Source organism: Alternaria hordeiaustralica (assembly GCF_023758085.1).
Source record: "Alternaria hordeiaustralica strain BMP 2776 chromosome Unknown scaffold_20, whole genome shotgun sequence".
In the NCBI taxonomy this organism is placed as follows: Eukaryota; Fungi; Ascomycota; class Dothideomycetes; order Pleosporales; family Pleosporaceae; genus Alternaria; species Alternaria hordeiaustralica.
In genome coordinates this window covers 33,852-59,172 of record NW_026056792.1, presented here as the reverse complement: position 1 = coordinate 59,172, position 25,321 = coordinate 33,852, and the positions used below count along the sequence as shown (strand labels likewise).

General features: G+C 53.6%; 10 protein-coding genes across 10 annotated transcripts; 3 read left to right on the top strand and 7 right to left on the bottom strand.

Moving 5' to 3' along the window:
• Positions 1-2,048: 2,048 nt before the first annotated feature.
• J4E84_008119 (uncharacterized protein) lies at positions 2,049-3,447 on the top strand (the record flags this gene model as incomplete). Its single annotated transcript, XM_049390697.1, has 3 exons — positions 2,049-2,144; positions 2,733-2,752; positions 2,802-3,447. 3 exons carry the CDS (start codon positions 2,049-2,051, stop codon positions 3,445-3,447), a joined length of 762 nt encoding a protein of 253 aa, XP_049241404.1.
• Positions 3,448-3,998: 551 nt separating this feature from the next.
• On the top strand, positions 3,999-6,167 carry PYR7 (CTP synthase; the record flags this gene model as incomplete). The annotated part of the gene is made up of 6 exons (XM_049390696.1): positions 3,999-4,046; positions 4,097-4,140; positions 4,219-4,249; positions 4,384-4,448; positions 4,495-4,966; positions 5,019-6,167. 6 exons carry the CDS (start codon positions 3,999-4,001, stop codon positions 6,165-6,167), a joined length of 1,809 nt encoding a protein of 602 aa, XP_049241403.1.
• A 432-nt stretch (positions 6,168-6,599) lies between these two features.
• Positions 6,600-8,712, bottom strand: J4E84_008117 (uncharacterized protein; the record flags this gene model as incomplete). The annotated part of the gene is made up of 4 exons (XM_049390695.1): positions 6,600-7,741; positions 7,801-7,984; positions 8,033-8,243; positions 8,300-8,712. 4 exons carry the CDS (start codon positions 8,710-8,712, stop codon positions 6,600-6,602), a joined length of 1,950 nt encoding a protein of 649 aa, XP_049241402.1.
• Positions 8,713-9,556: 844 nt separating this feature from the next.
• Positions 9,557-10,774, bottom strand: SDS22 (Protein phosphatase 1 regulatory subunit sds22; the record flags this gene model as incomplete). Its single annotated transcript, XM_049390694.1, has 2 exons — positions 9,557-10,378; positions 10,424-10,774. The coding sequence occupies 2 exons, from the start codon at positions 10,772-10,774 to the stop codon at positions 9,557-9,559; spliced, it is 1,173 nt and encodes a 390-aa protein (XP_049241401.1).
• A 257-nt stretch (positions 10,775-11,031) lies between these two features.
• J4E84_008115 (uncharacterized protein) lies at positions 11,032-12,441 on the bottom strand (the record flags this gene model as incomplete). The annotated part of the gene is made up of 1 exon (XM_049390693.1): positions 11,032-12,441. The coding sequence occupies one exon, from the start codon at positions 12,439-12,441 to the stop codon at positions 11,032-11,034; it is 1,410 nt and encodes a 469-aa protein (XP_049241400.1).
• A 2,978-nt stretch (positions 12,442-15,419) lies between these two features.
• On the top strand, positions 15,420-15,951 carry J4E84_008114 (uncharacterized protein; the record flags this gene model as incomplete). The annotated part of the gene is made up of 2 exons (XM_049390692.1): positions 15,420-15,892; positions 15,945-15,951. 2 exons carry the CDS (start codon positions 15,420-15,422, stop codon positions 15,949-15,951), a joined length of 480 nt encoding a protein of 159 aa, XP_049241399.1.
• Positions 15,952-17,804: 1,853 nt separating this feature from the next.
• Positions 17,805-19,169, bottom strand: J4E84_008113 (uncharacterized protein; the record flags this gene model as incomplete). The annotated part of the gene is made up of 3 exons (XM_049390691.1): positions 17,805-18,471; positions 18,520-19,057; positions 19,106-19,169. 3 exons carry the CDS (start codon positions 19,167-19,169, stop codon positions 17,805-17,807), a joined length of 1,269 nt encoding a protein of 422 aa, XP_049241398.1.
• A 555-nt stretch (positions 19,170-19,724) lies between these two features.
• On the bottom strand, positions 19,725-21,588 carry J4E84_008112 (uncharacterized protein; the record flags this gene model as incomplete). Its single annotated transcript, XM_049390690.1, has 2 exons — positions 19,725-21,197; positions 21,580-21,588. 2 exons carry the CDS (start codon positions 21,586-21,588, stop codon positions 19,725-19,727), a joined length of 1,482 nt encoding a protein of 493 aa, XP_049241397.1.
• Positions 21,589-22,363: 775 nt separating this feature from the next.
• Positions 22,364-23,075, bottom strand: J4E84_008111 (uncharacterized protein; the record flags this gene model as incomplete). The annotated part of the gene is made up of 3 exons (XM_049390689.1): positions 22,364-22,486; positions 22,680-22,844; positions 23,022-23,075. 3 exons carry the CDS (start codon positions 23,073-23,075, stop codon positions 22,364-22,366), a joined length of 342 nt encoding a protein of 113 aa, XP_049241396.1.
• A 402-nt stretch (positions 23,076-23,477) lies between these two features.
• On the bottom strand, positions 23,478-25,101 carry J4E84_008110 (uncharacterized protein; the record flags this gene model as incomplete). The annotated part of the gene is made up of 2 exons (XM_049390688.1): positions 23,478-23,782; positions 23,838-25,101. 2 exons carry the CDS (start codon positions 25,099-25,101, stop codon positions 23,478-23,480), a joined length of 1,569 nt encoding a protein of 522 aa, XP_049241395.1.
• Positions 25,102-25,321: the final 220 nt, after the last annotated feature.

Genomic DNA, 25,321 nt, shown 5'->3' with positions numbered 1-25,321 from the left:
AGCGTGTCGATCGAGCCCTGGAGTGGCGACGTGATTCAGCGCAGAGTAGTGTTGCAGCTGTGGGAGACGACGGGGCGGTGAGGGAGGCGTGGGCGGCGGTTGGGTGGTCGCGTAGAGTAGAGGGCAGAGACGGCAGGTGCCCGGGCGGACGATTGGCTGCGACACGTGCCAGGGAGAGCAATTGGCGGACTCGCTCACCGAGGGCAGCGTCGTCGCGATGGGTGGTGAGGGGTAGCAGAGGACGAGTGTGTCAAAGTAGACATGCGTCCGCCTGAGGTAGCACACGGCGGAGGCGGCTAGCCTAGGGCGCGCGCACACACGCAGGTACGCCGTGCGGGCGCAATATCAGACTGAGCAGCGAGGCAATAAGAGAGGCGCTAGGACCGCTGCAACGTTGTTACTCGGGCAATCTGTTACTCAGACAATCCAGCTGTTACTCTAAACGGTCGACTGCCGTCTGATGTGGAGTACCCAGGTATGATGTGGAGTAGACCACGCGAGACAGTGATAGAGTGGTAGTGGTAGTCTGGTAGTGGTAGAGTGGTAGACAGATAGACAGATAGACGACAACTGCCGTCCCATGTCCAACTGCTCCCATGTCCAACTTGGGCGTCATGGGGTTTGTCCACGGGTGCCTTCCATGACTGCAATATGCTGCCACTCTCTCCAGGGCCGCAAGCGAAGGGCCGTGATTCGTGTCGCCGCCATGGCAGCGATACTGGCAGCATACTGCGTGTCTTAATTGTCTGCTGTTAACGACAACCGTCGCCCACCGCGGTCAAGCGCAAGCCACCGACCAACATAAGCGGCCGTGCCCGTTGCCCATCGAGTCCGATAGCCAGGTGCGGAGGCTTTGTCTCATGTCACTGCTGGATGGGCGCATGCGACGGCAGCCGTCTTCCAAAAGCCCGGTAGCCGTCCTGACTGGGTTCACCAACCCAAGTGGGTGCGCGGAGACGGACAAGAAAGGCGTCGCAGGGCAGATCGCTTTTAGCCGCACCGCTGCAGCCTCGCCATTCGCCGCGCCCGCTGACAGATGGGCCTCCAGGCCGTTCCCAGGTTCGCGCTGCAGCCACTCCTGACCTCCATCTGGACCCTCGCCGAAAGCGTCGCCCGCCAGCGCCCACCGACCGAGTTACGTGATATCTGGCATATTGCTCCATATTGGCTGCCGCCGGGTTACAGTGTGCAACACCCTGGCCCGCCTTGATTCGAAACAGACGTGCCTGCGAAACCGGGACGCCGTTGTTTGTCGACCTTTTACCCGGCCGCCAGCCTGCAACGGACGCCCCACGAAAATACTGCGAAGCCAGTTCACTGAGCTAGACTTCCCAAAGTTTCCTGCTGCATGGCGCCCGCTGAGGCCACATGCACCAGCCAGACGCCATCACCATCATTTGATCATGCCAGTCGGCCATGACATGTCCCCACTCCGTCACCTGCGAGCAGTGCCCATCTCCCGGCCTTCATATCGCTTGCACCCAGCCCACGTCAGAAACCTGGGGACTAGCACCGCTCCGCCAAGCTCGGATCCGCCCTCCCATCGCTGCACTTATCGCTGTCCTTGTTGAAATTTATGCTCCGAGCCGGCTACTCTTGACGGTTGGCGTGAGGCTTGCGAGTGAACAGGGTGCTGCGGGCCCACCCCCGTCTGCATCCTTTCCCCTTCCCGGGCGCCCGTTGTTTTAAGGCGTCTGAGCGCCTCCACTTCAACGTCGCCATTGCTGAATCCAAGCATCCGACCGTCGATCTGGCTGCTGGCGATCCAGATACCTACAGGGTTGACTACAGGGAACCGTCAACTATAAACTACTCACGCCGCCACACTCGAGGCAGTGCTCCCACTCCTGACGTCTTGTCCAACACTGCACCACGACCCGTTGCTCCCAATTTGAAAAGAGCCTCCGAACTGAACACAACCCTCATCCCAATGCGGCTTCGTGCATCGTGTCCTGGCCCGGCCAAATAATAATACACGCATGTCCCAACCACCTCCACCTCCGCCGCCGTCGCTCCCTCTGACAACATCTTCTCGTCCTGCTCCAGATATGACCGAGACCCAGAAACTTCCCATCTTTTCGCCCCCTGGCTTTCTCGACTACTCCCATCGCCGACTGCCCCCGCTGGAGATCCCGCCAGACGCTGTACCACCACGCCCGGATCACCAGTTCCGCTCCCCCATCAATCAACTGCCCTCGATCCATGCTGGACTGCCCCCACGACACGACTACCCTCAGCCGTCCTCGTTACATAGAGCAGCAGCCCCCGTCGAGAAGCTACTGCAGCACTCGAATCCTTACACCCCACCTAGATCAGACCCACCATATTCTCCCCAGCAATATGGTCCCCCCATCTCACCACGTTCCGAGTTTGACAGCAGAGGGCCGCGAAGACTAACTGAACACCGGTATCCGTACGAGGAGCCCCGCCACTATCACCCCAACCAACCCCACAGCCAACACCACGAGCAGCCCTACTCATCTCTCACTTCACCAGTAGAAGCCTCGCAGCAAAGAGCCTACCCTCCACTGCCCTCGCCTGGGTATACCCCAAGCTATGCATCAAGTAGCACTCCATTCCGCGGGTCCGTCGGTTCCCATCAGCACTCACAATCACATCGCGGCTCTCTAGCGGCGCCATTGGGATCTATTTCGTATTCAGAGACCCCTGCGACAGCCCCTCCGCCCCAGAAACAGCATCGAGCAATTCCGTTGCCGGGTTCGATACCACAGCCTGTGTACAACGAACAACTGTAGGAACACCTCCCGCCTGGGTAGGTCAACGTTGACTGACACAGATAGGAATCTAAACTACGAGCTTCGTGTGCGACAACAACCCATCGCTGCGCGAGCATGTGGGTTCGGAGAACGCGACCGCAGGGTGATTGACCCTCCGCCAATCATCCAGCTACTAGTAACGGATCCGAAGACCGGTGCTGCTGAACAAGAAGAGCTTCGTTACTCGCTCAACGTGGTTCATTGCACGCTCTGGAACGCAGAAGGGACGAACGAAGAGACGGCACTCATACAGCCTGACCGACGAACAACGCGACGACTAATGGGCCAGCTCGTAGCTTCTCCGTCTGTAGCAAAGGATGAGCATGACGCCGAGGGTTGCTTTTTCTGCTTTCCAGACCTCTCTTGCCGTACACATGGCAAGTACCGACTCCGGTTCGTCCTCATGCGCATCGATCCTATGAACCTCCACGTGGGAGGGTTCTCGCCCATACTCACCGAGGTCTTGAGCGATGTCTTCACAGTCTACACAGCCAAAGACTTTCCGGGTATGCGACCAAGCAGCGCGCTCACCCGGGCATTGAAGTTACAAGGGTGCAATATCCAAGTGAAGAAGGGCAATGAAAAGGCACTGGCACGCAAACGACTCACCGCGAGCCAAGAACACGACAATACGGAAGAGGACGAGCTGAAGCGACGGCGCAGAGAATGACAAACTCGCCACACCTCTCAGGCATCTACATTTTCATGAGCATCATCTACAGCGGGCGATGTGGGTTATTATTTGGGTTATCTGGAGCATCTTTTGCAGATACCGATTTGCATCTTGACGACATGATGAACGAACCCTATTCCCCTCGGACGTTTCATTTTAGTTCCAAAGTTGCCAGCGTTGAGAACGTTTGCATGGCGTTTATACAACACAGGAGGGGTCTGAAGACTCGGTGAGGCGGTCACATTGTAATGCATTTGATATTCGACGGACAGGAGCACGATACCATTTGATAGCTCGTATTTGAAGTTAATATAAGAAGACACTGGGCTTGAGACAGTTTTTCTCAGGAAATGAAGCTTCGGATTAAGATTCGCTGCAGGATCATGGTCGCTGGAAGCCTCAAGCCTCGAGAGGGCGCTAGTGCGGGCGGATCTGCCCCGCTAGAGGGTCCATGCGCCGATTTTCTTTCAAAGTTAACGCGTGCGAAATCTCGACTTTTCTTCCTTCCCTCTCCTTCCCCATAACCGATTGAGGCACCAAACAGCATCATGAAGTACGTGCTTGTGTCTGGCGGCGTCATCAGCGGCGTGGGGAAGGTAAGCTGCAGGTTGCCGCGCCTTTGATCACCACTAACGCGTACACACAGGGTATCATAGGTAAGCTATTTGACATGGGCCAGAAGTGTCGCGCGTCTATGACGCTCCACGCGAAGTTTGACTTTCATGAGAGCATACCAGCCTCTATGAGACCATCGCTATCAGTGTGTAGCCGAAGTGCACCACTGTACATCATCTTCTACGTCAGGATCTTATTTTGCGTGCTGTAGCTGATTGACGCGTCGCAGCCTCCTCTACAGGACTTCTCCTCAAGACAATCGGCCTCAAGATAAGTGCAACGGACTGACGCGTTTTACCAAACATACTGACGTCTCAGCACGTCTCGTCGATCAAGGTCGACCCGTACCTCAATGTCGATGCGGGAACTATGAACCCGAAGGAGTAGGCTTCACCAACCGTACCGTGAATATAGACTAAAAAAAACCAGGCATGGCGAAGTATTCGTCCTCTCCGACGGCGGCGAAGTCGACCTCGATCTTGGCAACTACGAGCGCTACCTCAACATCACCCTCACCCGCGACAACAACATCACCACTGGCAAGATCTACCAGCACGTTATCGAACGCGAGCGCAAGGGCGACTACCTGGGTAAAACCGTACAAGTCGTCCCACACATCACCGATGCGATTCAAGATTGGATCGAGAAGGTCTCGCGGATACCCGTCGATGACTCAGGCGAGGAGCCGGACGTCTGCATAATCGAGCTGGGAGGAACCGTGGGCGACATCGAGAGCATGCCCTTCATTGAGGCTATGAGCCAGCTGAGGAGGCGTGCGGGCAGAAACAACTTCATGCAGATTCACGTCTCGTATGTCCCGGTCATCCACGGCGAGCAGAAGACGAAGCCTACGCAGCAGGCTATCAAGGCGGTGAGGAGTAACGGTCTGATCCCAGATTTGGTATGTCGAGCCTTTCACGTTAACCGTTACTTTGGATGACTGACAGTACTAGATTGCCTGCCGCTGCGAGCGCGAACTTGAAGCCTCCGCTGTCGAGAAGATCGCCCACTTTTGCCAGGTCGAGAACGAACAAGTCCTTGTTGTCCGTGACATGCCATCCATCTACCAAGTACCGATGCTTCTCGAACAACAAAGACTGATTCCGATGGTACGCCAATTCCTTGCTCTCGAGCAAGTTTCAGTCTCAGCGTCAATGCTGCAAAAGGGCAACCATACCTGGGCGCAATGGCAGTCGCTCACCGGCCACGACACTCGTTTCCACGACCCGGTCACGATCGCACTCGTCGGAAAGTACGTGGAGCTCCAAGACTCATACCTGTCAGTCATCAAATCGCTGGAACACGCTACGATGCGGTGCAAGAGGAAGCTGGACATTCGCTGGGTGGACTCAGACCATCTGGAGCCCAAGTGTCAGAAGACAGACCCCGCAAAGTACCACAACGCTTGGCACGAGGTCGTCAAGGCATCGGGTATCCTGGTACCGGGTGGCTTCGGTCAACGTGCCACAGAAGGTATGATTTCAGCGGCCACCTGGGCGCGTGAGCATAAGAAGCCGTACCTTGGTATCTGCCTCGGCATGCAGATTGCCGTTATTGAGTACGCTCGTAACGTTTGCGGCATCAAGGACGCAACCTCCGAGGAGTTCAACGGCGAGGCGCAGAACAAGCTCATCATGTTCATGCCAGAGGTAGACAAGAGCACTATGGGCGCATCCATGCGTCTCGGTCTCCGTCCCACACTCTTCCAGCCAGGCAGCGAGTGGTCTCGTCTCCGCGCTTTGTACGCCGGCAAGGAGGAAATTCTAGAGCGCCACCGTCACCGATATGAGGTCAACCCTGACTACATTGAGACGCTTGAGAAGGGCGGTCTGAGCTTTGTCGGCAAAGATGAAGCTGGTGTACGTATGGAGGTTATTGAAATCAAGGACCATCCCTGGTTCGTTGGTGTCCAGTTCCACCCGGAATATCTGTCTCGCGTCCTGGACCCAAGCAGACCCTACTTGGGTTTCGTCGCTGCTAGTGCTGGTATGCTCGATGAGATTACTCGCGACTACCAAAGTGGCGCGACGAATGGACTTGATGCTGAAGGCATTGCCAACGGTGTGAGCGGCCTTAAGATCAACGGCAACCCAAGCTTCTGAGTGCAGCCCCTCGACTGTTCATAAATGATGATGCTAAGCAAGACGTCGCGACAAACACAACGGAAATATTCAACGCCTGAACTTGAAAGGTCTGATTTTGGAGTTGGGATTGGATGGAAACAACATGCAGGTTATGTATTTATGGGAGAAGCATTTACTGGCCCTGGACGAGGTTGACGTGGCATGTGCATATGATACCTAGACAGTATAAGAGACGATGCTCTCAATGTAGACCATCATTATCAAGACGATACCTTTCACCTCATCGACGCTAGTAATTTACTTCGTTGCCAAGAAAAAAAGCAATGCAATGTGTCCAACTCCTTTGGGCGCACATCGGCTGATCCGCCTTGATGAGATTTCCTATTAACATAAACCGAGAACCCCTTAATCTCGGATCTATACACATATGGTCGCCATAACACCATCCATCTACTCTGGAACCCAGTCAGGACCCTCAGCCTGGTAGAGCGTTGGTTTCGGATTAACACAAAGCCTCCCATTCTCATTCGGCAAACCGTCAATGCTACGCACATTGAAGAACTCACTGCCCACTGCCCCAGTAGCCCAGAAGAGATTAAAAGGATCATACTTGCGCTTCGCCTCCAAGAGACGCGGGTAGAAGCTACCCCAGAACGACCACTGAAAGTTCGGCTCAAGGCGATCTCCTTCGGAGAGGTACGAACCGGAGCCGGGTGTGAGATCGCGCCATTTCTGCATAACGCCATAAGTCATGTTGAGGCGCTCCTCGACAATCTCCGCAGCTGGATTCGTCATGTTCAGCACAGTCCCAGTGATGATGAAACCGAGCATGTTTCTCCAAGCTGGATTGACAGAGTTGTCAGGGCGTCCGCCTTTCTCCCATGATGGCGCCATATTGTAGCCGATCAGCGCCATACCTTCGTCGACGGCTTGCCAGAGGGCTTCGAAAGTCTCGTTGAAGATGGATTCGTTGGCCCAGTTGGAACGGGGGATCATGCGTGAGGTAGTGGCTACACCATTACTATTAACGGCCTCCACGGGGAAAGAGCCGTTGTACGCGTCGTAGAAGCCGTTGTATTGTGTCCATTCGGGCGCGACAGTGATTCCAAGTGCGGCCATGTCTTTTACCCAAGGGTCGACCAGGGCTTTGGCTTCTTCGACGGTCTTGCCGGGAGCGAAGAAAGGCGACATATCCATCATGATGGAATCGGGCCCCGGGAATACTTTCCAGTAGGCGTAAGTGTTGTTATCGGCGTTCTGTGGGAAATATTCCATGTAGGCTTTGAGTCCTTGCTTGAAGGCTTCGGTGCTGACGTTCTTGCCTGTGATGACAACCCAGTTGGCGGAGGCAATGGGTTGGTCTGGATGTACCTTGACGGTGACGGAGGTTACGACACCGAAAGTCAGACCGCCACCACCGCGTAATGACCAGAACAGCTCGGGGTTGTTGTTCTTGTCAGCAGTCACGTAACGACCGTCTGCCAAGACTACCTCCATGGAAAGCACATGGTCAGCGCCTAAGCCCAGGTGGCCAGACAGAGGTGAATGGCCGCCACCTTGGATCCACCCGCCCATTGCGCCAACAGTAGGGCCTGTATCACAAGCAAAGTCAGTGTATATCCCAAAACATGTCGAGATAGTAGATACTGACATTCACCGCCAAGGACTGTGCCGCCGAGATCTCTCGCAGCAGCGTAAAGCTCAAAGCCTTGCGCACCTGCGCCAGCCTTCATGGCCGGTCCAGTGTAATCTTCAGACTCGTAGTTCTCGATGAATGCAATGTCTTTCAATCCAGGAGTCCATACGCTAAGAGAGCCAGCACCACCGCTCTTGCCCTAAGAGCTATCAGCGATTGGAAGATTGGGTATGGATGAAGCACTTGCCGCAAAATCGTGACCTGTATTTCGGACTACAAAGCGAACACCTGTGTTCCGCGCGAAGTTAAGCGCCAGCTGGATCTGAGCGGTAGTCGAGGCATTTACGACGTAGACAGAGTATCCTCCTTGGGTGCACTCCTTACTATCGTAGAGCTGAGGTGGTTGGCATGTACTGCCTTGGTACATCGGACTTAGCATCTCAAGTGGGTCATCGAGCCTGTTCATGTACGTTGGTCGATGGCTATGAGGAGGCAATCTTCAAAGGCTACATACTGGGAAAACGGATCGGTCCACGACTTGGTCATGGCATCGCAAGCACTCTGGTCTGCAGCAGCCAGGCTAGTGTTGTAGCAGACATGTGCTTGGGGGAGAGGCTTCAATAGAGCACCGTTGGTGATATCGTTGAGCGCCGACCAGCTCGCGTCCGCCGGCCAATCTTCATCGCCAGGGAAGACCTTGCATTCGCGGCCGTTGAAAGTACTTTCTGTCTCAGGGACGGAGTCGCTGGCAATATTGTGCGAAGCAAACTGGAAAAGCGACCTTGCGTCGGCTGATACCGAGGTCAATGCTTCCTCGAGGGTCGCATCCGTCAAGAATGACTGTTCCCATTCGAAACGGGGAATTGCCCCATCAGCTGTTTGCTTGATGTTCGCCACGTTTCCTGACTGGCGATCGGCAAGACGCATGGGGGGTTCCGCAGAGCGAGGCGCGAATCTGGCGGCGGCGGAGGCCACAAAGAGCACGCCAACGCCCAAGAAAACCATGATTCCAGGAATCGAGCCGCGATAAGAATCCGTATATCGAATCGAGAGTGTGTAGGAACATCGATTGCAAGTACACCTCCATGAATAGAGTAGCCACTGTACGAGTGGAGCTTGCCACCCACTTGATTACCGAGCTGTCACCCACTCGAAGTTCACTTGCATCTCCAGACAGAGGTACCCATTTTTCGCATCCAAATAACCTTGTTCGTGCAGCGCAAGCCAAGTCTTGGAAAACGCTCGCCGCGGTTCGGTTGCATCCACAGCCAACACGCCTCTCGAAACATCCCGAAAGCACGGCATGAACCCTTGAGCGAAGCAAGCTAGGCGATGTGAAAGCCGTTGGGACTTGAGCTAGATGGGGTATTGTCTCCGCGAAAAAGAGACCCACTCTATGCAGGACCGAAGGATTCCTATACAGCGGATAAAGTATTAGCGTCGAAACCGGGGGCGGCACGGTGCGGCGCGGGTAGAATACGGTTGATGGGAATGCTGCAGACCGCATGTTTATCGGGCTGTGGTCACGGCTTGAGATCCGAGACCGGCAAGACATGGACTAGATTTATTAGTTCACCTCGTAAGTACAAGCCTCGGTTATAGCCAACAATACCATGCATTCATAGGGTATCACCACCATATCGCCACGCTAGATGTATGCTTGCCTGAACGCCTGCAGCTTCTTCCTAGTGCGCCGTGTAAATGCCTTGTTCACCTTTGCAGTTTGATCCTCGTTCCCGCTTGGTCGCCTATACTTGCTTCACGAATGCTGTTACAAGGTCAACGTCTGTTCTGAGACATTGAGGGGTTTGAACTTACTGGCATCGATCTGTACAACCTGGGGTAACGCTAACCGAATCTTGTTCCTGTATAGCGCCGGTTGTGCCCGTTGAAGAGGGTTGCCCTCGAAGTAGACCGTCTCCAGCTCTTCCTTATCTCTCAACTCCTTCTCGACCTCTCCAAAGTCGCTCAACTTGCAGTTACTTGCCCAGAACTCAGTAAGGTGCTTGAGACCATTCAGTCCCGATAGATGTTCGATCGGGTTCGCGCTAATGTCGATGACGTTTAGGTTGACGTTGTTTTCCAGACCTGACAGTTCTGTGAGGAGGTTGTGGGAGATGTGCAGTTCTTCGAGGTTGACGAGCTTCTCCAGACCCGTTATCGAGCGCAGGCGATTCGACTGAATGCTGAGAATCTTGAGATTGGTGAGGGTGTCTAGACCCTTGATCTCGGTGATCTTGTTCTTGCCCAGCCATAGCTCTTCCAAGCCCGTCAGCGTTTCCAGTCCTTCAATCTCGCGTACCCTGTTCGCGCCGAGCTCGATCTGCCGCAGGTTGGAAAGCCCGTCTAGGTTTTCTATTTTGCTGATCTTGTTCTGCACAAAATACAGATCCTTGAGCTTTGTCATGTGGTTCAGGCGTTTGATGTGCTTGATCTTGTTGAAGGAGAGGTCGAGTGAGGTGAGTTCGGTGAAGGCATCGAGGCCTTTGATGTGCGCTATGAGGTTGTCGTAGAGGTCGACTTCTGTGAGGGTCGGCGCGACTTCGTCGGGTATCGCGATGCTTTCTATGCGGTTTTGGCGTAGGCAGAGACGCTAGGAGGTTAGGCAAACTCATCTACAGCCCACAGCACAGCATACCTTCATCTGCTTGAACCTCTCCAACCGTAACGCCGACATGTCTGAGACTTTGGAGTGCACAATCTCTATGTCGTCCTCATCTTCCGGTGTGTCGTCCAGCAAATCCTCATCTGCTGCCAGCTGCTCAGGAGGCGGGCCCTCGTCGTCTGATACTTCTGGGTCGCTCACGACCTGCGCATGGGGGTCGCGTGGTTCGTCGGCAATGCTCATCTTGTCTATCCGCAACTTCCCGTCCCAGCCGTTGCTGTCGCGTGGCTTATGGTCGTCTATCTCTTCGTCGCGTGTTTCGTTCGCGTCGGTCGCCGCAGCGGGGTCGCGCTCGCTGTGCGGGGCAGGAGTTGGCTCAGTCATGGCGCGTGAGGGGAGAGCGTATGGGGAAGCGACGGAGATGGCTTGCTGGAACTGGGTGTAGGTATCAACAGCTAACTGTAATATCTAGGCAGCCGTGTGTGGTCTGGAAGTGATTGTTGGAGCGGCAGGTTACGTCGTTTGGAGCTAACCTCTGCCTAAGCAAGGGTCCAGCGGCATGACGATCGCCAGCCATCAGACACCAACGCTCCACCACCGCAATCAACGCAACTACAACATTCGTTCGATTTGTATAACTTTTAAGTTATCCAGCCTATCTGATCGCACATCTGATCCATAGTACGCATGTACTCTTCCAACCTGTCCACGATCCAACCAGAACGAACCGCACCTCCTGTTATCGCCGCCGGCTCCTCCATCTTTTCACACCTCGAAGCGGCAGTGGAATACTCTGAGCATTGTAATGTCGACGCTCGGCCTAAGCGCACTTCACTCGACACCAGACACCTAGAAGGGCGGTAGGAGAACTGCAGACAGCGCGTGTTCCTTTCGCATGCCGATTTGCAAGCTTCGAAAGAGCTGTGCACCTCCTCGCCCTTCAAAACATCGTTGCTGAAGGCCTTATCGACGGAATAACTGTCCCACTCCGATCTTTCCTTGCTCAGACTAGGGTATATATATCCCTTGAACACATCGGCATGCTTCAGAGGAGCGCTCCTTGGACGCCTACGATACCACTCTTGTTCAAATTCCCAGAGAGACCGGATCTCATTCTCTGGCATATGATGGTATGTAATCGCGGCATAGCACCACGGCTGTCTGTTGATCTTGGTAATGTTGTGGTCGAGCGTTGAAACGGGATCACCCTGGAAGTGAGGAAATGCCCACAGCAGTGATACTTGAGCATCCTTCAACGCTTTTCCAAGGACCATGTCTCCGGCCCATTGCTCAATCGTGTACTGGTTCAGGTCTTTCATATGAGATTTCCAATGACGGATCACCTTCCTCATTGCTGGTGCCGACAGAACAAACCCCGAGCCGCCGTGAGCAAAAAGCACGTCGCCAATATACATTTGCTTGCCGATATAATGCGAGGCCTCTGCATCGAACTGGGACAGATAGTCGAGCAGGTTGGTCCACATCAGGTACGTGTCAAGTTCAACGAAGACGAACCACTTTGCTTGCGGCATCTGGCGGAGAGCTTTATCTATCATCGGCAAGAACTTGAACTTGTCAAGTTTCCACCCCGGGTTGCTTAGCGACCCTGATGCGCCACTTCCATCGTGTGCGATACCGTCCATGGAGAGACCATCTCGGCCTTTGGTTTTTAGTTGGTGGTAAAGCGTAAAGTCTGGCACCGAGTCTTTTAGATCCTGGTCGAGCTCGTCGAAAACGTCATGAATATGATGTCCTCCAAATTCTTCTTCAAAGTCGGAATAGATGGCGTAGTTTGGAATGCATCGCAACACGGTAGTGAGATGGACCGGCAGCTTCTCGAGTACCTCGGTGGCACCTGTGCGAAGGACGACCAATACTTCTTTCGCGATCGGGTTCTGAGGACAGTACAGTGGAGTCTGATGCTGGCTGAATATACTGGCGCTGGGTGTCGATCTTCGATATGAGTGCATGAAGAAGCCACAGATGAGCAAGGCGGCAACAGCAGTTCGATATCTGCGTCGGAAGTTGCCCCAGGACCTACCTGCAGCCATTGTCATTCACTCAACGCAAGTACATTGGGGCTCGTTGGAAGGAACAAGCTCAGTCGACTTTATTGGGGGTTTGCCCCCTCAATCCGCAGCTCTGCGTGTCAGTATGAGCTTCCCGCCCGGCGCTTAGCGCTGATAATCCTTGTCAGCTTCTGGTCCTCCATTCCGATGTAATCAACCGCTGCGTCACACTCGAAAGCCAACCCACACGCATCTCCGGTGCCCTTCTCAAAGAAGGACAACTACGCTGGCGTTATTTCAACAGACAAGTAACCGCTGGCCTTCTTCCCCCGATACCATTCGATCTGAATGGCTTTCCAGACGAAAAGGAAGTAGCGAAATTGAGAGTGAGCAGTAAGTGGCACAGCAGAGACAGTGGCGTTTGGGCAGAATGGTGATTGGTGGGAACCGAGTAGGCGAAAGCAGACAAGGACCTGCATCATTATCGTCTTGCTTCAAACAGTGCATCTCAGCCAACCGCTCACCCGTTCCACGGGATTCAACAACTAAACTAAGAGGTATGCGCATTCAACCAGTGCGGCGTGGTGAAGGGCTCCCGCCTCCAGGCTCTCGGTGTAACCAAAGGCGTGTGTGCAGAGCACTCTTCCGCTAAGTGTGCCCTTGTTTCCGCTTTCATACCACCAACCCTTTTGCCATAGTATCAGATAACTATGTGGAGACCCATCGTCAGGCTGTGGGTCGTGAGCTCGACGTTACTCGCCTCTCATGTCTCGCCGAGACAGGAAGAAGAAGGAAGAATCTGGACAGAGCCTCAGGACTCAAGCGACGGCGGATTCATCTTCCCAGTAACGTACCCGATCGATTTCCGCGAAGGCTCCAGCATCAATATATCATGGTCGACCACGTACGAAAACATCAATTTATACTTCTACCAAAGAGGCAAGGTCGCGAATTCGGTGCAGCTCGCTGGTAAGGGCTCATGCTTCTTCATTATCACATGAAGTACTAATGAGACTTTAGTCAATCTAGCAAGTCAATGGTACCAATGGGAGGTACGCGCGGAAGAGACCAACCTGACCAACCCCTTCGTCTTTAGAGTCGTCAATGCCCAGGGCACCGACGAGGAGCAAAGAATAGATGGCTTTTGGAGTACTAGCTGGTACATCAAACGGACTGGTGTCGCAAGCGAATCGGAAGCATTTTCGTCTTCGTCTTCGTCCTTGTCGTTGTCGACTTCATCGGTCACGCTAGACCCGGTTTCTTCGCCACCAACAACATCGTCAACAAGTCCCTCGTCGACCACATCAGCAACAGATACCCTGGCAACAGTGGCCTCAGATGGAGCAAAAGACACGGAAGACAAGGGTATCGGGCAAAACACTATAATCGGACTGACGGTTGGGCTCGTGGTCGCGGGAATCCTCATCATTGTGGGAGTGGTGTTCTGCCTTCGAAAACGCCGGAAAGACAAGACTGCTTCAACTCCTGCGCCAGTCCCCGCCGTGTCTTACGTCGATAACGCCCCTGCTCAAAAGCAGTCTGGTTATCATGCAGCGCATGAGGTCTTTGCGCCGCCTTCCGAGTTGCAGGGCGCGCCACCGCTCTACGAGCTTCCTGGGCACAGATAAGAGGAAGAGAGGGACGGGTGCATTGAATCACAGGAATACAATTCGTAAGCTTCGCATCGCAACTTCTGGTGCGAAAGGTTAAAATGCCGCAGGTGATCTTATGATCCCTAGCCAAAACGTTTCGTCAATATGCTTTGCAAACTGCCCTCGCTTCTGTCCTGATTCCGCACGCTCTGTGGTGGCTTTGTTCACTCGGCAGCTATCGACGCGTTCGGTGTTGTCTCCAACACGCGCCCTGCCACCTGAAGCGAGTTCAATCAGCGGATCATACTATTGGACCACCGTCATGACCCGTCGAGACAGCCCCGAAGGCGTACTGTTGTGCGTATCGATAGGCTGCCAGGGCAACTAGCACGAGGCTGAGGTTACACTGCATGATCTTGACAGTTTGAAGCAGTACAAGATCGGCGCGTCATCAAGCCACCAATATCATTGGTGATTGACCTGCAATGATGCAATTGAAGCGATGTGGCTTGTATGTCAGGCCCTGTACATGGCGGCGCGTCAACAAAGGCGGATTCTACCAACCGAAGCTAACATCTGAAATGCTTTCCTCGTATGCAAAAGGTGGAAGCGAGCCCAAGGCTGAAGTAGATCGTACTGATATAATTCAGGGTGCTCTTTGCCGAGCACTTGTAGCAGAGCTTTACTTGTACCAAATGTGGTAACGCTGAGTCAACCGGTACTACCGAGCTCTACCGAGCTCCACTGAGGGCTTCATATTCGAGGCCAGTTAGAAGAGCTGTGAAATTCCCCGTCAAATCGAAAGAGCTAGCACTCTTGTAGATACCCTCACTTATACGGGTAGTGTTCCCGAGTGCTAGGTGGTACGAGGGGTTATCGGAGAACAGTCAAGAGCTTCCTATCGAGAATTAGTATACTGAGCTTCGTGCTGCAGCGACTCAGCATGAGTTAGCAGAATACTCCCTTTTTTATTATGAGGTGTTCAGCAAGACACCCGCGCCTGGAAGATTAATGCCGCTTATGAGGGGAGCAATTTCGCGTTGTAATTACCCTGAGGTTGTTAACAGATAGCGGTTCAAGTGTTATTGTTCAACAACTAATCTGCTTCAATCTCTGTCAGCTCGTAGAAGGTATTCAACGATTCGGCTACGTCATGCTGACTTTACCTGCTACCCCCATTGGAGCGCAGACGAGTCGAATCGTTGATTAGCCATCAGAAAACGCCACAGGATCCGACAGTGTCGGCTATTCAGGCGAGGCTGCACCTTGAATAAGCCTTATCATGAGGAGTTGACCGGTGCGGCATTTATCTATGCCGCGTCTAATCATGGATCTTTTACACCTACGCCCTTTGACAAGCCCTCCGTTTCCTCTTCACCCCAAAATCGAACGGGATCGGTCTAACACGCTACAAACAAAATTTCAAACATGGCGCTCGCCTTCGCTTCCGGATCTCTAAAGCTGGCAAACTGGGGGTTTGGTGTTGGCGACATTGCTGTCATCGCTGGTGCGGGAAGAAATGTAGGCAACTGGGTCATGGCCCAGACCCGAGACCGCAATTTGGTTGAGTTTTTGAGAGTCGACATCGATACTGTCATCACTAGGAAAGGTTTGATCGATGTGGTGGAGCTACACAAGCGCTGGGATTGCAAAATCACGCTCTTCCGAAACGGACTCCCCATGGCTGTGGAAAATCCTGCTGGAAGTCAAGTACCTGTTGTTGATAACATGGACAAGTTCACTTGGTTCATGACCTTGTTACTTGCAGCACTGGATGCAGCGATCGGGCCCTCATACGTCCACCAATTTGTCATCAACCTCTTATCGCGACTGTTCGAAAACAGCCCAGACGGCATGGAGTATTTGATGCGAGAGGCACCTCAACATATCCAGGGTTGGAGGTCAAGCGCTTGCGTTCGTGGCATCATTACCAGAACTGATCATCTGTGGAAGCAATTAGCCCAACAAGGCCAGCATTGGCCGGGTTGCATACCATCTGCCGAATCCGAAGAGATCATGCGTCTTCTGCTATGGCTCGCAACAGAGAAAAGCACGATTTTCACTACAGCCTCGACCGACGCTTTCTGCTTCGCGATGATATTACACGAGATCGGTATCGAACAAGTCGCAACAGTGGAGATGTTGACCTCCAGTAGCGATATCGACACCAACACCGACGAAAGCGTCATTTGTGTGGCTTTGGACACTAGATGGTCCTCAATAGCATCGAGGGGAGGCAAGACCGCTGAAGATGCACTCACGAAAAGAAATGGAATGACCATTCCGTTGGACAACATGGAAGAATGCATGTCTTTGTGGCCTAAGGGAAGAGATTTCGCGGCTCGATTACGCACACTCTTCTTGGACGGAATGGCTGCCGTCGATGAAGATGGCGTTATGATCAGTGCTCCTGCAAATATTCCAGACTGGAATTTCAGCTATCTCGTCTCCAAGAATAAACCCTCGCAAAGGTCAGCAAACCGCAGATTGGATACACTGGCATACCGAGTCATAGATGCTTTCCTTCCAGGGGTTTCTGGCAAAGTCTCGCAACACATCCAAAATCTACTCGGGAGTTGGGACTCGAACAAACGAGAGGATATGGAAAGGTACCTGACGAAAGAGACCGATATTCCGCAACTACACCTTCAGCTGTCGGCGCACGCCGAGCTGCAGTCTCTGCTGCTGGGTTATTACTACGCTTTACTCCAACCATTGGTCGATTGTACTAGACTCAGTGTACAAGAAGTCTACGGTGCTTGGGGCTACACAAGTGGTAGATTCCTGATCGCCATTGGGAGGCTGAATCGTCCAGCGTCGATACGTCGCCCCATCAGTGGTTTTCCCAATCAAGACGATAGAGAGATCTGTCGGCACTACCCACGAGAGGCCATTCTCTACCTAGTCGGGTTTCTGTTCGCGGGTTTGGAGCCAAATTCGAACACCGTCGCCAACGGAGCAACAAGTAGCACAGCGATTGCTAGCGCAACAAGCACGATAGGTATCATGTCGAAGATCTCCGTTCTGCCGAGGGTCATGCTGGGATCACAGCTCGAAAGAAAACACTCGGCGCAACTATGTCTACTGGACTGCGACACAAGTTTCATACCATGTAACACATCAGGTTGTGTACAAGAAGGCCTAAAGTCGTTCTTGCTCTTGAGCGATGTCGACGCGGAATCAGAAAGCAACTTCAATGGCGAAGAGCTCATTCGCAGACTCCATTCGGACAATGCGATTGACTTCACACCTCACATCGAACCGGACTGGGACAACGACGTTCAATGCAGTATGCTTGTATATCGACACCAAGGCCGCATTGTGTATTCACTGCCGTTCTCGAGCGTTTTAGCTGTTCTTACTCGTGATGAGAGTCTGCATCAATGCCCGATTGAATTCGATCAAGCCCAACGAGTGTCAGAGCCACAGACGACTCGCCACTTGCTAGAACAGTCGAAAAATTGGGCGACTTGGGCAGACGCTGAGCTACCAAGTCTCATCCCACCAGCTACTAGCATGGTGTTGGCAAGCCCCCGAGACTTTCACGGAAGCGCATTACTGTGGAACAGAGTATGCGATGGATCTGCAATTGTAGTGGCTTCGCTCATTGGCATGCCAAACGCTGTAATTTGCGTGTTGGCAATGTACCTTCAAAGGTCTCAGTATCTTGGGCTTGAAGATGTTGTCACAATCGTGTCTCATCCAGACGAGTTTGTAGAGGCGATACAGGCCGGAAAACAGTACTTCATCATCCTTTGAGCAGATGAGCGATCACTACTACCAGTCTCTCGAGTTTCCACCAACTTCCTACCCCTACTTCTTCAAGAAAGTCAAAGCAGCAACGACATACCCCTCCATGCCCACCGTCAAAGTCGGCTGCACAACCGGCGCGAAGAAGGGACTATGGTTCCCAGGAACATCCTCACTGAGCCTCCCCTCTTTCTCCGCCTTATCCCAAACCGCAGGATCCGTCCCTCCATACAGGAAAAAGCAACTCGGCTTGCCAATCGCAGTAGCGAGGATACCAAAGTCTTCCGAGCCCTGTAGACGCGCAATGTCCGATTGATACGAATGCTTTCCAGGCTGGAAGTGCGCTGAGAAAGACTGCTCAAGCGCGTTGGTAACGTCAGCGTCGTTGAAGAGCAAGGGGAACTGCGTTGTTGGTGTCAGAGTAGGAGTGTTTGGATTGTTGGATGCTTCGGCCTCGGCGGCGATGATACGTTTTACGCTAGCGAGGACGCGTTCGCGGGTTTGGGGTAGAGCTGCGCGGACGTCGATTTTCAGGTTGGCTTCCGAGGGGATGATGTTCTCGGCGTCGCCTGCGTGGAAGGCGGAGACTGTTACCACGGCGAAGTCTAGGGGGTCTACTTCTCGCGCGACGATGGATTGGAGACGCATTATTGTGGATGCGGCTTGTAGGATGGGGTCGATGCCGCGATGGGGTGTAGATGCGTGGGCTTGTCGACCTTCGATGCGAAGTCTACAGGGATTAGTTTGAATGAGGAGTCAAGAAGAAGGGCGGATTTACTGGAATCGATCAGCCGAGCTGGCGATTAAACCATGCTTCGTACCAATAACACCAGCTCTTTCTGGCATGACATGTGCACCCACCACGACATCCGGCTCTTTGACTTTGTTATACAGACCATCATCCACCATGTTCTGCGCGCCACCTGCTCTTTCTTCCGCTGGCTGGAACACCAAGATCAACTCCCCGCTCCAGGCCTCTTTACATTTGACCAGAGTTTCCGCCGCCGCAAGCAGCGCGGTAATATGCATATCATGGCCACAGGCATGCATTACGGGCTTCTCAACATCGTCCACATCCTTCATACGCGCTGTGCTGGCATAGTTCAGGCCTGTCTTCTCTTCCACGGGTAGCGCGTCAATGTCAGCACGTAAGAGAAGTGTCTTTCCGGGGCCATTGGAGAATGTGGCAGCGACGCCGTGGCCGCCGATGGAAGAATGAATTGTGAAAGCTTTGAAGGTCTCGAGATGTTTGACAATCGCTTCCGCTGTCTTGGCTTCCTGAAAGGACAGCTCCGGGTGCGTGTGGAACCACTTGTCTACGACTTCATTAGCGATGAAATCAATAGATTACAATGATCACTCACAGAGCTCTTCATATGAAGCCAAGTCTGGCTGATGTGCCTTGACAATCTCACTTATGGAAGGCATATTCTGCGTCAATGCTCTTACGGCGTTTACAAGAATGGGTGGCTGAATTGCAAATGATCTGTAGTCGGTCGCTGATATATACGTCCAGTCTTACGGTAGATAGCTCGGTAAACGACCTGCCTTTGTCGCGTTAGCATTTCCCGTCGTGATACCCATGCTGGATTAGTGTTGTTCTGACAAATGCGGTTCCCGACGGGGAAAGTCGAGGATGACGTATGAGCGTGCGTTGGGTTGTGGGGTAGCGTAGTTGATTCCGACGCCGATACCGCCGGCAGCAGCGCAAGACCATACGAGGCCGATAAGAGGAGCCGTGGGTTAAAAGTGCGTTTATTGATGTGAGTAAGCTGGAAAGTGATACGTTCGTTGATAATAATACAATGATGTGCACAACGCCACACGAAACCCTTCTTCTAAACCAAGAATGCGTACATTTCAAACTCCTCGCATGTGGCGACAATGACCGACGGCTGCGTCAAAAGGTGCGCGATTCGTCCATTCCAATATACAGCATGTGTAACAAGCTCGTAGAGGGAGGGAGGATTGGGCTTTGCCATTCTACGACTCTGCCATGTCCTTGTCGTGTTCTTCAAGCTGCCTCTCCAGACTTCCCATGAGGTCTGGTTCCGAAGTTGGTGCAGAAGGAGCAGCTGATTGAGGTTGCACAGGCTCAGCCTCAAGTTTGGGTTCGGCCTCAACTACAGGCTCAGGCTGGGGCTGGGGCTCCGGGACGACCACAGGCGCTGGTGCCGCGTCCACTTCCACTTCCACTTCCATTGATGGAGCTGGGACTGGAACCTCGCTTGGAGCCTCCTCGGGAACGATGGCTTCTGTGGTAGTAGTAGAAGTCGAGATCTGGTTCATGGAATTCTGGCGACTATGGGAGACGGCAGAAAGCGGCAGATCAGGTGAGCTTGACTGGTCACGTTTCGGCGTCTGCAGCGACGTGTCGATTGGAGCGGTTTCGATTGCGGTCCTCTCGATCGTTGCGGTATCTTGAGAGGGCTCGTTGGAAGCCGGCGGCGGATGGCTTGCTAGCGCGGTGCTCTCTGTCAATGTAGCGTCCGCAAAATTGGGGGCTTCGGTCGCTGGAGCACTGGGTGGGACTACAGAGGACGCCTGAGGGGTCGCTGGGTTGGAGGTATGCTCCATGTCTTGATCTTCATCTTCCGAGCCCTCCTCGCCAGACCCCTCTTCTTCCTCGCCACCGGCGTCTGCCATTGGCGTATCACCTCCATCTGACGGAGCTACCGATCCGTCCTCTTGTTTGACGCCTGGTACACCCAGCATGTCACCGCCGGCAGTTGATGCTGGCGTCCCTTGCTCTGCTCCTTCGACAAAGACGACCTTCTTCTTGCCTCTGCCTGGGCCCCCACGCTTGACCTTCTTCTTAGGAGGTGGCGGCCTCCGCCGAGGTGGCGTTTGTTGTAGGATGTCATTAGCTACGACGACACCTTCTGCATTCACAACACCGACTCCCTCGACGATTGTTCCCGGTGCCGCAGTAGCTGGCGCAACTTCAATTGCAGCATCTTCAGGCTGGACTTCGCCTTCTACAGCCTGTCCTTCTGGTACGAGTACCTTGTAAACAGCCACGTTGCCATCCGCATCAAGTTTCTTAACCTTAGTTTCCCGCAACGCAGGTTGCGCAACCTGACCATTGACGTATGGTGATGGGAGACCTTTCCTTCTCTTTGCGAGATACTCTGGTTCCGAAACTTCTAGATGCCGTGCAACTTTGACGTACTTCTTGATAGTGAAGCCGGTACGGATCTCTTTAGTCTCTTCTTCCTCGTCTTTCATCTCGTTGTCGTCTTCTGGGGGAGCCGGTGGTTTGTACAACTTCCCGGAGCGTGCTGCTCGCAGCAATTGCTGAGAATGCTCAGGCAACATGTGAGAATCTCGAGGCATGGGCAGCTCGGGCCAAGCATCTTTGTCCAAAGGCTTGTTGTCGGCCGAGTTTGGCTCAATGGTGATTTCAGCTTCCCGATACTGACTAATGGGCAATCCTTCCAGCACATTGTGCTCTATCTGGCCGCGTCCTGACCTGTTGGACCGATCCCTGTTCCGAAACTAGTTAAATCATGTCAGCTTGAGTCTAGAACAGATATGTGCACGTTTGGACGCTGTCCGGACACGATGCGATGCCATGGCTGCATCGTTGCGCGGGAGGTGCAGGTACTAAAGAGCTCCTCATCACCACTCGTTAAAGCAAGCGAATCTAGAGACTACTCTCTTATCGCTCGGTCTTCCAAGAGATAATGGCGCGTCGATGATAGTCGATGGAATATCGAAAATGCGACGCACGTGATAGAGATAGCGGTGTTGCGTCGCGCGCGTGCAGAGGCTGGGAATTGATATCGCAGACGCAGCTCAAGGACGCATGCTCGAACAAGGAGATGGGATGACGTACCGGAGCCATAGTAACATGCGATGCCCTCGATGGGCTTTAGGGCAGGCGGTGAAAGTGGGTATTGATGTCGGCGCAATGCAACGGGAAGTCGCGATGCGTGAAGGGGAGGCGCGTCGCTTTGCAGATGGCAGGCGCAACCGTGCGCCGCTATACCCCTTCGAGTGCGTTCGCGACTCCGGGGCTGAGCACCGGCCTATGGCTTGAAACGCAAGTAACAGGCCTCCTCTTTGGTCTTCTTGTATCGATCGTCGTACCAGATGCATGGTAATTTCAATCACACGACACTCTACTACTTGACCAAAACCATTTCTGGTCGCCATTCGCTGGTTTTGCGAGGGAGCGCCGTAGGGAGCCACTTACAACTTCCGTATTTCAAACGATGCCACGCAGGAAGAAAAGCATCAACGGAATCGTGAATGCAGCGACGCGTGATTGGGAATACCGTAGGCTTGAGCCTCGCCAGACCAATTGATCCATTTCGGACCAACTATCATCGATGGTGATTATATGCTTTCAGGCATTGGAGACTATTCAGAGATCTCTTACAGTCATGGGTATTGCCGATACGTGCAACAAGTTGACCTTTTTTCAGTCTGAACTCCATTTTAAAGAGTTGAGCAGGCCCAATATAATACAGTACATCATTCTCAACGTATCATCGCTGTTGAGGTAGACGCAGCTCCTCCGCTGTCGTACAGGCTCTCGCCTCTCCATGCAATGTACGCCATAGTGTTACAAGATCATTTCGTCTCGTCGTCCATACCCGCTCTCTTGAGCGAGGCACTCAATCCCAGCCCTGGTCCTTCACTCTGACAATGTCACTTCTATCCCCTTTTTGCTTGCCCTCTCTTCCACCTTCGACGACCAATCGGTCGATCTGGTAGAATTGGCTGATCACCGTTTGCCTCTGCGGAATGAGTCAGCATTCAGTCCTGTGCATCCAACCTCGACTTCATGTTCCGAGCTTCTTGCAGCGGCACGCCCAAGCGCATACGTCGCCCGATGGCACTCAAGATAGCGGCTCGTTCGCCTCTACCACTTCTCTGCCACGCGCTGCGAACCTCCACTTCCATTGCCGAACCACAGGGTATATATCTCACCTTTAGCATCTGCAATTCATTCAAGCCCTTCTGCACCAACTCCTGTATTGTCCGCTCCTCGGTTATGTTCTTGCTGTCTCGGAACGCATCGCGCGTTCTCCGTTTGGCATACTCGCGGAAATTGTAGGCGGCGAATTGCCCGCTTTGGCGCAGCAGGGAGCGGTACTACGTGCAGAGGTCAGCCAGTGCTCTTCCATAGTCCATGGGAAATAAGCGCGCTGCAAGCCTGTGTATCTCAAACGCAGAGTTACAGAGTAGGTGTGTGGATTGCGACACTAGGGCGGCGACACCATGAGTGTAGGCTGCAACGGATGTCCGGAAAACCGCAAGGAGGATACGTACGAGTGAGCGCACTTGGTAGGCCATGTCGCCTTTCGTTGCCTGTGCTAATGACATGGTCGCGGGCTGTACAGAGGAACGTGGAGGGTAGTGGTGCACTTGGGAATAAAAGTCGCTGGTTAGGTCATAGGTCTTGGGCAGGTCGGAGGAAAGCTACGAAAGTCCGAGCATACAGATTGCCGCAGCCTACCCCACGCTGCATCGCCACAATAGTCTGCATCGAACAGGAGATTGAGCGCTGAACGCACATTTTTCATTATGCCTGACGAACTAATATTTTACAAGTAACTAGTGTCCCAGAACTACTGGAATCAATGGAAGCCTTGCGGCTCCGGGTCTCCATGAAAGTGGTATACCCAAGTGACTTCGCACAAACGCCTCCCAATGCAAATAAAGCCATCATCATCTCAAGCGACTGTGTGATGTCTGGAGAAAAAAAAGCAAGACCTACTCGCAACCCTACTTTTGGCGGTGCTTCTCTTGGATCTTGCGGAGTTGCTCCTGGACGTTCACGTCCCGCATCTGCTCTACACGAGCAGTATTTTTGGCAGGATCAAGCTGACCATCGTACGACAGTGCAGCCTTCTTCCTCCGAGCTTCTTCCTCTGCAGATATCGGCAATCCAGTAGCTCCATCGTAGATATCCTCACGTTGACTAGCAAAGCGTTTGAGGTTGTTCGCGACGTCGGCGGTGTTGATGGTTGTAGAGTATCGGGCTTCGGCCTTGTCGCGCTGTTCTTTCCAGCGCGGATCAAGCAGTTCGACTAGAATACAGTGTTAGCGATGATCTTTTGAGGGACAGGAATGGGGTCGGCTTACTTCTGATGTGCTCATCCATCTCGTTCGCGGGAACTTGCTGCTTGCAGTTAGGGCACACGGCCATTTGAACGTTTGCCTTCTTTGCGGCAGCACGGGGAACGTAGTCTGTGACAATGCGACCAGGTGCTCCTCTGGCAGCAGCCTGAGCGCGTGCGCGCTGCTCGCTCTCCGCTTGGCGCTCTCTTGCCAGCCGAGCTTGCTCTTCTTCGCGCGATATCTGTGCCGGCGTTCGGTAGTCAGGCATAGGCGGAGGCGCGTATGACGGCACACCATACGGTGGCTGCACGGGCGGCGCTGCGGGAGCGTAGTTTGGCGGCATCTGAGATGGGGGTACCTGCTGCTGTGTGACGTTGTAGTAAGTCATCTCGTCGGGCATGGCCTCCTCGAGACGCCTTGTAGAAAGTGAGACGGCTGCCTTTTGCTCGAGCGACTGCGACTGCAAATCGTTCAGTTGTGCTGGTGGAGGCAGGTCCGCTGCATCGTCAGCCTCGTCAAAGAGCACAGTCGCAATGACAGTGAAGTCGTGCCAGTCCACAGTCGCATACTCTTGCTTCTCAGCCTCGACTTTCTTTTCCTCTTTCTCTTTTTGGGCGGTCACGTACTTGACGTACTCCGCACGTCCCTTGGCACGATCTAGCACATGGAACCGGTTCTTGATGTTCTGTTGTAGCTCCTGGATACGCGCCTCGACTGTCGCCTCTTCCTCAAGTAGGATCTTGTACTGCTCAACAAGCGATCGGAAGAACTGGAAGAAGCTGTGGTTTGGTCGGAGAAAGTCAAACTGGAAGTTGCCAGACTCACGGTTGCGCAGATCCTTCAGCCAGTTCTCACCCACGCGGGCCGTGTATAGAGCTGTGAGCTTCAGCACCTCCAAGTCCTTTGCGCTGATGTTTGGCATGCGCGCAGAGAAGCGGAACCTGGGCGGTTCTGGGGGGCCCTTGGGCTTGTTGTCAACGACTTGCTTGGCACTTCCAACTGACCGTCCGTGACCCTCCTTCAGTTGCTGGAGATACCACAGGAAGTAGGCGTTGTAGGGATCCTCTTCCATGACGAAGACGAAGTTGCGGTTGTTCGCGGCCGAAGGATCGGTAGTGACACGCTGCTTCAGTCCGTTGAAGTGTGATTCGCCTCGGCGGGCAACGAAGTCGGCCGTCTTCGCAATCGTTTCGCGCACGTTGGGTGGGGGGATAACCAGGTTCGACGGCGGCTTCACGTCGAGCTCGACAGATCCCGAGGCGACGCCATTGCCGTTGGGGTTCGCCATGGCGCGTGTGGTCGGTGTACGTCTCGGCTTCGAGTGATGTCGTCGGCAGTCCTGTATATGAGTCGCGAAAAGCAGGTGAGGTACTCGCAGATTGCGCGGGGCAAGAACAGGGGAGAAATTCAAACGCCAGTGACCAGATTCCCGTCGCGATTACCTACTTCCGAGTGACTTGCGCGTAGATCGCGTGGGGTGAATGTGGACGTGGTTGTTGGTAGCTGCG